This window comes from Notothenia rossii (genome assembly GCF_949606895.1).
Source record: "Notothenia rossii genome assembly, chromosome: 4".
Lineage (NCBI taxonomy): Eukaryota > Metazoa > Chordata > Actinopteri > Perciformes > Nototheniidae > Notothenia > Notothenia rossii.
The window spans coordinates 5,453,780-5,465,657 of record NC_136902.1 but is presented as its reverse complement, the minus strand read 5'-3'; the positions used below and the strand labels follow the sequence as shown (position 1 = coordinate 5,465,657).

Below are 11,878 nucleotides of genomic sequence, written 5' to 3'. Positions count from 1 at the left end.
ATTTCTGATAATACTGAAACATGACGTGAGGTGAGTCAATATTTATGAGGTGAAAGCAAAAGAAAACAAGTTTAGGATGATTCTGAAATGTTTTATATATTTGTTGGAACATTTCCAGAGTGATCCATGACGGCACACAGCACGGAGTCACTCACAATGACGGTGAACGGCTCCGACTAAAAAGAGCCTTTTTAAAAACACAGAATATGACAAAACACCAACAATCAAAACTAAATCTGAGCCAGTTCCAATCCCAGTTGTTTAATAACATACTGTACATAAAATACAAACGTTTATTTTCTCATCTGTGCAAAGATCCCCAAATTCCCTCGAACACCACCACCGCCAAAGTGCATAACTGGAAGAACACTGTATGCTATGCATATCTTCAACACTCACATACTGGAGGTTTTACTAAAGCACAGGACACTAGGAGTCATTATATGACAACATCCAATGGAATTAGCTTAACGTAACACATGACACCTTACAAACGTGGAAATGTAGGTAGTCTCCTCGTGCAACTTTTTTATAGTCCTTTTTCGCCTAGTATCACTTTTAATAGGCTTATAATGCAGTCTGTATAAGCTGTTAAAAGTGATACTAAGATTTATGTATTGGAAAAAAATACTTGAGACACAGCAGTCGTTTTCTCACCTAAAGCGAAAAGTACTTTAGTAAATTTGAACCTAACTCGAGAACTCCTTTTCAAGTTGGATCCAGGCCTCGGTCCGGGCCCGGCGCTCACTTTGAGCATCATTCATCCATCAAAAAGTACAATAAATGTCACAATTATTAAATAACTTTAAATACAAAATTTCCACAATACACGTTACTATGTTTAGATCAGATATGTGGGCAGGCAGTCAAGCAACGTGTAAAAAAGCCTCAACCCCAAGTGAGCTAGTCTTAATGTTAGCGTGTGTGCTTAGCTGTAAACACAGTCGGATGGGTGACCAAAACGTCCCCGTTTTCGGTGATGGTACCCGGTTGAAACTCCCGAAAATGTTACCGTTTTTGAAAGTGCGTTAAAAAAAAATAGAGCAAAGTGAAATCAAATGTTACATGTCAGTAACAACAGAGTAATAGTGTTGTGTCTGTTTATAGCGTTAGCGTATTTCTTCTTCTACTACTTCTTCTTCTTCTTCTTCTTCTTCTTTTGTCTTTATTGGCGAATCGCTTCTCCTTGGAGCATATATCGCCACCTACTGTTGATTTATTAAATGTTCATATTAAATCCTTGTCCTCAGACCAGTGTTTTTGAGGAACTTGAAGATCAGCTTGTTTGCTTAATTTCTTGATTTACTTTCGTATATTGACTTGAAATCCATGTTGTTTGACATCAGCAAAAAATAAGACAAACAACTACAGATAGCACCACACGTGATGGTTACTTGTTATTATTTAGGGCTGTTTGGATCAGGTTTTTGCCAAAGCGAGCTCTTTTACTAGAATAATAATATGTTATGTATTATATCAACCATATTGGTACAATGAGCGACATCTCGTGACAGATTTTGGAACATTGATTGGATTTTTCTCATGGCAGTTAGACTCTAGACTAGAGACAAACCAGGGGACTTTATTTTAATTTTTAATCTGTGTCTGTCCATTTGGTGTAGTATTTGATCCAATATTACATTTGGTTTATATATTAGTCACTTTCTTATGAAATGCCAGGTTTTAGGCCTTGATTTGAACATTCAATCCTGAAAATAAAAAATCAACCAGATTAATGTTTATTTAATCCTGACTTGACTAGAGGTAAGTAAATCTGTATAGGAAGACGAGTTAAGGGATAGAGGAGAAAAGGTTATGGTATAATTACAGAGCCTGTCCATTTATAAATTGAGGAAATCAATGTTAGTCTGTTAAACAAAGTTCGGCCATCTAATAATGTGCTATCTAATATTAAAGATCAGAGGAAAAGAACAGAACGACAGAGGTAAATCCAGAATAACAAATAAAGAAGCAAAGAGATTGTAGAGCAGTGAGAAGGAAAAAAGCTTGGTGTGTCAATTCATTACATTGCCAGTATTTTTCGTTGTTGTGAAAAAAAAATCGCCCCCTCTGATTTTTTAACAGCCCCCTCAGTCATTTCATCCTGGAGCCGGGCCTGCCTCGGTCTTTGATGTGAAAGCCTCCTTACAAAGATCATCTGTTGGAGCGTTACACTCTGTACATCTTTCCCACCTTAATGCACTTTGGGCATCTGCACCAACACAATCAAAAAGGCTAAAGCTAACTTTAAATAAATGTCTCTTACACTTTAATGTTGGTAATTATCTTTTTGTTTCTTTTTGGAGTAACTGATGTATACAGAGGCCACCAGAGGACGCTGCTCTATTCATTTCAGTCCATGACAGCGGTCTGTCTGTTCTGGATTAACAACGTGTCACGTGTTCTGAATTGACCAATCAAAATCGAGTATTCAACTAAGCCATGTAATACAAGTCGTGAAATAACTGCACATAATTAACAGGGTTCTTTGTAGTACTTCCATTTACCGACGGTGGGGGCCAGGGACGTGCACAGACATTTTGGGGGGCGGGAGCTCAAGTGAGAAAAAGGGCACTTCCCATAATCATTTATTAATTAATGTAGAACAAAAGGTTAAATGTAGTTTCACATCTCTGACTTACTAACCTGTAGGTATATAGACCTGGAAGCATGTTATGGTTGGGCTGATTTTAGAAAATTGCCTTTAAGTAGTTTCATCTGAATTGTTGTATTGTTTTATAAATAGTGATGTATGTAAAATAATCAGGTAGTTTTTGAAAAATAAATTCAGTAGAATAAAAAAAAAGAAGCAATTAGGCAGATAAATAAAAATGTACTTGAATAAGTGTAATATAAATGATCCAAATGAAAACTCTACAATGAAATTGAATGTGAAATGACACCCCAGTATAAGTAGACAGGTGCTGCCCGGCTCTCACACAGGTGTTGCTCGTTCAGCTCATTTGGCAGGGAGTCTACAAATGGTGCCACTTCCTGTGTGATCTAGATCATTCAGTCATGGGGACTCATCTCTACCTAGGTGTGATAGTCGTGACTCTTTTTGCAACGACTGTTGCCAATGCAGGTATGCTTAGCACATGTATGTAAACATCTGCTTTTGTTGGGGAATGTAGGGAAATATATAATAATGATTTGTTTGCAGAAATCAAAGTACAGTGTGAAAAAGACTCCATAAGCATCACATGGACGATCCCCTCGAGGCTGCGGCAATATGCAGCTCGTCACTTCCTCGGAACCTGCATGCCATCTGGGTTTCATGTTCTGCCCAGGGGAGAGGGGAAAGCTGAGTTTAACTACAAACTAGATGACTGCAATTTTAAAAGACTGGTAATGTAACTGCCATGTTTCACCAAAATACCTCTCAGCCTTTTCAATGTCATAATGAGCTTCTTTTTGTTTCTTCAGGTGAAAGGGAAGAATCTCATCTACAAAAATGAGCTGACTTTCAGGCCCCAACCAAGGTCGAGTCCTGCAGCTTATGTGTATCCCATCGAGTGCGTTTATCCAAGGTAGGAGTTGCTTTCTTATTTAAATTCAAGTTTAAAGCTGATATATGGGATAAATGTTGTTAATATGTTTCAGACCTAAGGGGTGGGTTCCTCCTTTCCTGAACCCGGGGTCAGGTGTTGCCGAAGGCCGAGGAGGGCTGGAGTTCCACATGCTGCTCCTAAATGGTGAGGGCTCATGCTCCCAAAGGCAAACCACTCAAAAAATGCACACTAAGCTGTCTTTACTTTTCCCCTTACAGAACAAATGACAGCGGTAGCGGAGACAAATGTCATCCCCCTGGGCTCCTTCATGCCAATATGGGCAACCGTGGAGCAGAAGTCCCATCAGCCATTGCTGCTGCTCATGGAGGAATGTGTGGCAGCCACTACGCCTGAGCTGCAGGCTAACAGCAATGTGTACCCCATCGTTAGAAATAAGGGGTGAGATCCAGTCTCTGATTTCTTTCATTGTTTTCTGGAGTTTAGTCCTTATCGCTTATCTGAATTTCTTCAGGTGTCTCCTGGACAGTGTGAAGGGAAACTCCAGGTTTCTCCCTCGGTACCACTCGTCTGCAATCATCCTCTACCTGCAGTCCTTCAAGTTTGGTCTCGGCGAGGAGGTGAGGGGGTAAATGTAAAGTGCTCTAAAGAATATTTGGTTCCTAGCAAAGATGTATGTTTCATGTGCTCCTCAGGTGTACATTCACTGCAAACTGCTCGCATGGGATCCTGAAGTTCTAAGTGAGAGCAAGAAAGCTTGCCACTATGTAAAGGAAAATGAGCGGTAAGGGAAGAGTTTGATTTGTTGGAAGTATGTGAAAATGTTCTGGCCAGCAGTTTAATATGATGAATGCAACTGATGCCATGAGCAACAAGTATGCACCATTAGCCAAGGATGCTAGCTTATTCTAGCATAACATATCCAACTTGAAGTAGATCAATGCATGTACTTTGATCAGTATTGTGCTTTTATATATCTATAATAAATGATATCCTGCTAACTAACAAATTATAGATAACAATTGTGACGAATGATATTTTTAAAATATTTGAGAATAACAATATATTTGTTTTAAAAGGAGGGGCACTCAAATGATTAGCCAACCTATTGAGATTTATAAAATAAAAGCCCTGAGCTTTTGTAAAATGTTGAACTTTTTCTGCACTGTAGATGGAAATATATCTTTTGGTCATTAACTTGATATTTATAATTTTACCAGTTTTTGTTTTTTATAGAAACATCACACCTTTTTATAACGGCTTTTTTCTTCTGTGTATACAAAATGTTTTAAAGCCATGCTGATGTATTTGAGCCTTAACGATTGCTGCCTCCTCAGATGGGAACTCCTGGATGACCCCATGCAGAGCTCCATGTGTGACTGCTGTTCTAGGACCTGCAACACTCGCTCCAAGAGAGGAGACGAATGGGGTATCTCTTTCATGCTAACTTGTGTGCTTTTTTAATCTAGTCTTTTTCATTATGAAGTCATTGTTTTTTTTTTCCACCTCAGAATCCAACGGCTTCATGCACACTTCTGTGTTGGGACCCCTGATCATAATGGATCCAACGCAACAAAATGCCCACAATGCATCAGAAGTTTCCATTGCTGACCAAGGTTAATGAGTATTTATTTATGGTATTCGTCTTGAAGTTTTGTTCAAAACTTGCCATAAGACTAACGTTGCTAAACATTTTCTCAACAGGAAGTCCAGTCTAAGATTGGGGAGACTGAACAGAGGGCCCAGGTGGACGACATCCATATGCAGATTAAAGTAGTCTATAATCTCTGTATAAATAAAACTGTTGTTAACTCCTGTTGAGTATAAAACGAGTATCTTTACTTCATATGAAGGTCCTACTGTCCTCAACTGTGTCCATCTGTCCCATCAGTAGAACTTTCCTAATTATGTGTGACTTTTGTCATTGAAAGATACCGTCAATTATAATGTAACCTTTAATGGCCATGTGAGTTGGAGTATAGCCCCTGAATTTCTTTCACTTTCTATTTTAGATTGAGCTCTGTACATTCTGACATTACATACACCACCAGATTGAAAAGCTATTGGTGATCTGTCTGGTATTACAACTATGGCAATTATTTATGTTGAGCCTCATTTGAAAAGGCAATTCTGATCTGAATTTATTTTCTGGGCACTCATGCCTGCAGTTGAATGTAGCATAGTTTACTTTCTGGCCATGAATATAAAACCAATAGGGATGGCCTGCATGGCACGTGTTTATGCAGTTAAAAGAGGACATCATAGCACCAACTAATATTCAGATGTGTGAGTGTGGATATTTTCTCAATTACAACTTAAATGTACCTTTTTCCCTTACCTTGAGTTTCCATTAGGTCAAAGATATAAAAATGACACATTTGAATAGGGGAGGACATCTGATAAAGGAATACTACCTTCCCCCAAATGATCATTTGTTTAGAAATGACTCCTTTTAATTCTCAAAGAAAACCTTTTCTTGCATGACTTGAAGTTGAACAAAAAATCCCAACGTATACATATATTAATGTTAATATAAATAACAGCAAAACTAAATCAAAACATTAAGACAACCCATGCACTATCATCCTTAAAGTGTTTTAAATAAGAATGTAAGGTAGTCACACAGGATAATAAATTGATTAACAAATGGTGATTTTGTGCTGCTGATGAAGCTGAATAAAAATGAATTGGGTGTAAGGACTAATGTGATTGGATGCTCCCCATGCTGTAATCAGTGTGTTATCTGCTGCAGCTGGGACTGTTGACAGGCACCAGGTGAAATACGTTATCTTGATGAATGCCTCTCAGGAACAAGGTATAAGAACATGCACTGTGTCAGTAGCAAGCATTCGGTCATGATGGTTTCATTTTGTCAAGGTGCACTGCTTCTGAGCCTGGCAGCTGCCATGGCAGTATATGCAGGTAAGACTGGAAACAATTAAAGTCTTGTTATTAACCTTGACTCAAATATTTGAGTCTGAACTTAATTTATTTGTGTTGCAGACATGAAAGTGGACTGTGGGCCAGATGTTGTGACGCTGATGTGGACAGAAAGCCGACCCCAGGCCGATACGTCGCTTCTCCGTCTGGGTAACTGTTTCCCAACTAGCTTCTCAGCAGGAGAGGCCTACTTCTATGTGGATCTCACTGACTGTAACTTTAGGAGACTGGTATGTGTATATATATTTTAAACCTGCAAGCTGTGAGTCTGCTATATTTCCTACAGCTCTCTCAGGGGGATCTTTGTCTCTCTAACAGGTCACCGGGGATGCACTGGTGTACAGCAATGATCTGACCTACGTTGCTTCTGCAGATTCTTACAATTTGGCCTTCACCCACCCAGTTGTCTGTGCATATGAGAGGTTAGTTTCCGTACCAACATACTGTAAGGTGCTAAAGGGTGACACTACCCTTAACTAACAATTCCAATGTGGCATTTTCATGGCCTGGGAAAGTTCAATTTGTTAATAAGCTTCTCCCTCTCAATGCCACCAAGCATGGAAGTACATCCCAAACTTGTGATGTCATCAGGTATAAAGTCTGAAGCTGCTTTATCGACAATGAATGGGAGACTGATTTAGAGAATCTCCAGCCTGTTTCTGTTCTATTCCCAAATTAGCTTTATCTATTGACGTATTCTCAACAAAACATATACCCATTTACTGAGAACAATCCCTAAGGTACACTGTGTTTTCCCCAATTCATTGTCAATTGAGTTTTTCCCATAGTTTTAATTGAACATCATACATTTAAATTCACTCTAGTGTTTTGCATTTTGGAGGAAGTAGTTAATGTCTACTTATTTTTGGTCTATCTTTTAGCATAGGAGTAACAGTTCATAACTATAGAGAATGCAATTCCTGAAGAAATTGCTAGTGGGAAAACTTTATGCTGATGCTGAATTGCTATGCTGAAATGTAATATGTAAGAAGAAAGTGAAGAATTTTAGATTGAAATCATACATGAACACTGGGGGGGGCCTGGAATGTCTGAGAAGAAAAGAAAGTAAAAAAGCTTGGAAAAGCAGCAGAATATTTGAACTACAAACAATTGAACTAACTTGATGGCGAATGATCTGTCACCATGGCAATGGTATTTGATGACTCCCCATAATACGCTTAGATATGTGGATGGCTTCATCATTACCAAACCTGCGAAGTTTTGGGCAGTTTCATTTTCACTGAAGTTATGAGAACCATGTTTCATGGCGAGCATTGTGTTGCCATGGCAACGGAATTTGAAGAAATCTCAAAGCTGTCCCTTAGGTGTCTTCACGGCAGTACTGTTAGCACACATGTGAAGTTTTAGCACTTTTTGACACTTTTCATTGGAGTTATAGCAATACTGTGTTTTATTGCAAGCTTTTGAGGAAAATTCACTAATTGTACATTGACATATTGAGGGCTGGACAATTAACTGTCATCTGAAGTCTGGTGGTGTTTTGACCATTTTCATATCAGTTACGACAACATCGTGTTTTATGGCAAGGGGTGCGTTTCCATGGAAACAGCCTTTGGTGAGACCTCAGATTTTGCATAGAGCTGTTTAGGCATGGACAGGTGATGTACAAGCAAAGTTTTGGGGACGATCGGACCGTGACCATTGGAGTTACAGCAACATCGTGTTTTATGGCGAGGGATGCATTTCCATGGAAACGGCACATGATGAAACTCCATAATTTACATAGAGCTGTTGAGGGCCAGACCATTATCTGAAGTCAGGTGCTGTTTTAGACGATTTGCTTAGGTATCACAACCTCATTGTGTTTTAAGCTGAGGGATGCATTTCCATGGAAACGGCATATACTGAAATCTCAGATTTGGCGTAGAGCCATTGACCGGTGATATACAAGTGAAGATTGGGGGACGATTGGACCGTGTCCATTGGAGTTACAGAGATATCATGTTTTATGGTGAGGGATTCGTTGCCATAGTAACACCAGATTACTGCAAATCAGATTTGATGTAGAGCTGTTCAGGGCCACAGTGTTAACCATCATGTGTTTGGTGGCGTTCTGAGCATGCCAATTGGAGTTATGACATCATGATCCATCACACAGGTGTTTATATTTGAGCTAACAACGTTATGAAGCACCTGTCCTTGAGCCCAGAGATCAAAGGTTTCCATGGTGATGTGCAGTCATCAGTGAGAGGAGAGACTTTTCATTGTTCTGAATGAGAGATAAACCTCTTGTATGTGCACGTTTTGTTGAAGAACCGTAACAGTTATCGGTGAAATTTCAACGTGTGAAGCATCTCAAGAACCCTTGGAATCTGAAGTGTGCTTTTTTTGTTGTAGTTTTGGGTCAATAATGTGGCATTTTTGGCAGACTAACTAAAGGTGTGCGGCTGCTGCTGTGAGGAAAGATGAGCCTGAATGTACAACGGGCTTTAATGGAGCTACGACATGTTTTTCTACGTTTCTCATGAGAAAGGATGTCTCAGGAGTGTAGGGTTTGGGAATTATGGCAGGTTTAAAAATATATATATATATGAAGGCGAATTTCAAGCAGTCCTCCACTCTAGCTGTGACTCAAGCACTCCAGCATTAACGAGCTGCGCAATACAGACTAATGTTAAAATCTGAAGAAGGCCTATTTACCAAGGTCTGAGCAATGTTTAATATTTCTAAAAGTATAAATCTGATTTAAAAGTTGTTTAATATGAATAATGTCAGAAAGATGTGTAACATTTTAACACTAGAACCGCCAGAGGTCGCTGTATACCTAAAACCGCCAACGGGTAAAATGTACCCACTATTGATTTTCAAGGTCCAATGTTCTTTTATTTATCATACAGAACAGTGAGTTTTGATCGCACAGGGATGAAACTTATACCAATAGAATATGTGGACTCTCAGCTTTTCATATGATATAGTTTGTGCAGATTACATGAAGTATAAAATATCGCTAAGAGTGCTGATTTAAACGCCTGGTGTTAGACTTGTGTTTTGTTTAGGTACAAATCTCTCTATCTATAACTATATATCGATCTATCTGTAATGTTCTGTTCAATGGACATATAATTGTCTACAGTACATAAACAGACGACGCGGACTACTTCTCTCATTCCGAGTGTCCATCTTTATTCAACTGACACGTAACCTGCACACATGCATTACGTCCTCAACGTGAGCTCAGTCATCCAAAATCTTGTATTCTCCAAGATGTTACACTATCTATAACTCTCTCTCTCTCTCAATCTCTCTATCATAAGGAACCGCAGTAGACAAAAGGCGTTGCTATAGCAACACTTCATGTTTACGCTGCATTTTCAATGAGGTAAATATTACCCGCTGGCGGATATAGGTATAAATGGCATTTTTTGGGGCGATTTTTTTCAATCTGACTTCATATTGACAATTGTTAACAACAGAGGGTGCTACATAACACACTTTCAGGAAATGTCACGGACTGGGAGACTTTAATATGTTATTGAAAACAAGTTACATACAATCAAACAGCTGCAGGTAAAATTTACCCGTTGGCGGTTCTAGTGTTAAAGGTAGAATGATGTTTCGGAGTGGAAGTGTGAAGGAACAGTTTGCAGTTGAAGTTGCATGACGATTTTTCAAGTCTGAAGAGTTTCTCCATTGACTTCCATGTTAAAAATGGGAAATTCTGGGATGTATCGCGGGAATTATGAAAGTTATGAATGAGAAGTAATATTTGAACGGAGTTTCTGCGATGTGGGACAAGAAGATGGACAAAATAACCCGGCGGAATAAGAATAAAGAATTTGTCCGTAGGAGTAAACAAGCTTGCACTAAAAAGTTCAATAGTTTCACTTTGCAGCATTTTCTGTACCCTTCTGCTTTATTTTGTGCAGGCCCAAAGACTGGTATGCTACGATCTATGACCCGGTGTTTAAAACCTACAGTCTAGGAGATCTGCAGTTTAACATTGGCCTCATGAATGGTGGGTAAACAACATGAGAAACTCTCTACGAACGGCAGCTCTCCCTGACTTTTGTAACTTAATGACTCTTCCTCTGTTTACTGCCCTAGACGACTTCTCAGGCCCTGCTGAATCTACACGCTTTCCTCTGGGCTCCATCATCCCCATCATGGCTAGTGTGGTGCAGAACACCCATCAGCCCTTGCTGCTGCTTCTTGAGGAATGTGTAGCAGCTACCACGCCAGAGCTGTACCCTGAAAGCACCATGTACCCCATCATCTCCAATAAAGGGTACTCTCGGCAATGAGCATTGATTTTGGTGGAAACCTTGGTAGTAATGCTAATACATTTTCTTTAACCCAACAGATGTCTTTTGGAAAGTGTGTCGTCACGATCAAAATTCGAACCAAGGCAAAAGTCATCGGAGATCCGCCTATCACTTCAGACCTTTAAGTTTGCTATGGGAGAAGAGGTAAATTGGCCTTTACATTTTTTTCAGATTGAAGGTTTTATTGTGGATACTGAGATTAATTGATGCCATGACGCCTATATTTCCCCTCTACTCAACAGGTCTTTATCCACTGCAAACTTTTGGCTTGGGATCCCAATGGTCTTGACAGCACTAAGAAAGCCTGCCACTTTGTCGAAGGGCATGGGTAAAAATAGTACTTTAATATATCAGAATCTGACTTGTAAGTTAATTTGTTTTACATGAGATGACTTATTCAGCTTAAGCCCAGTCTACTGAAGATACAGATGGATCCCGTTCATAACTATTCAAACTTTGTGGAGACTTTATTTGAAAGAGTTGAGATGCATTTTAATTATCTTTTCATCCAATCTTCATGAACTCAGTTGGGAGTTGCTGGACAACTTGGCCCAGAGCAATCTTTGTGACTGCTGTGAATCGAAATGCAAGTCAAGGAGGCAGAGGAGTGTTGCGTCAGGTATGTACACAACTTCTGCTGTTTTACACTTGTTTGGTTGACTTGTACTAAAATATATATTTTTGCAGAGAACCATGGAATGGTACAAAAAGCAGTCATTGGGCCATTTACCATCACAGATGTGAATTCCTGAAGGTAAGGGTTTCGTATTACAATATACATTTATTCTGAACGAAAATATTAAACTTTGTTCTCCCAACAGGAATGGATCCATTTCGCTGACTGGTTTCTTCAATCTGAATTAGTTTTTTATTCTTGGTTCTCTTTGCATTTCAGATTGTATGTGGCCAATAAAAAAAAATAAAAAAGTTTCCAAACCACTTAATTGAAGTTCTGAAATTATTGGGTTTGACTTGCCTTTTGTGTGAAATGGTTTAAACTAAGCTGTATTACTGAATCTTGATGACCTTGTCTTATTTCTGGGAACATTTCCAGCTCTGTTCAATGTCATGAACTTTTTTCCTGTCAATTTCCCAGAAATATTGATCACACTAAATCTTTGAAAGCAATATGATTACGTTCAACTT

At 39.1% G+C, this 11,878-nt stretch overlaps 2 protein-coding genes across 2 annotated transcripts; both read left to right on the top strand.

Moving 5' to 3' along the window:
- Positions 1 to 3,001: 3,001 nt before the first annotated feature.
- On the top strand, positions 3,002 to 4,988 carry LOC307037868 (zona pellucida sperm-binding protein 3-like). Its single transcript, XM_079679064.1, has 8 exons — positions 3,002 to 3,085; positions 3,164 to 3,348; positions 3,427 to 3,530; positions 3,604 to 3,695; positions 3,770 to 3,950; positions 4,024 to 4,129; positions 4,205 to 4,293; positions 4,847 to 4,988. The coding sequence occupies exons 1-8, from the start codon at positions 3,019 to 3,021 to the stop codon at positions 4,971 to 4,973; spliced, it is 951 nt and encodes a 316-aa protein (XP_079535190.1). The 5' UTR covers positions 3,002 to 3,018; the 3' UTR covers positions 4,974 to 4,988.
- A 5,473-nt stretch (positions 4,989 to 10,461) lies between these two features.
- LOC307037979 (zona pellucida sperm-binding protein 3-like) lies at positions 10,462 to 11,392 on the top strand (the record flags this gene model as incomplete). The annotated part of the gene is made up of 4 exons (XM_079679251.1): positions 10,462 to 10,695; positions 10,771 to 10,876; positions 10,975 to 11,060; positions 11,260 to 11,392. Exons 1-4 carry the CDS (start codon positions 10,487 to 10,489, stop codon positions 11,390 to 11,392), a joined length of 534 nt encoding a protein of 177 aa, XP_079535377.1. The 5' UTR covers positions 10,462 to 10,486.
- Between the last annotated feature and the right edge of the window lie 486 nt (positions 11,393 to 11,878).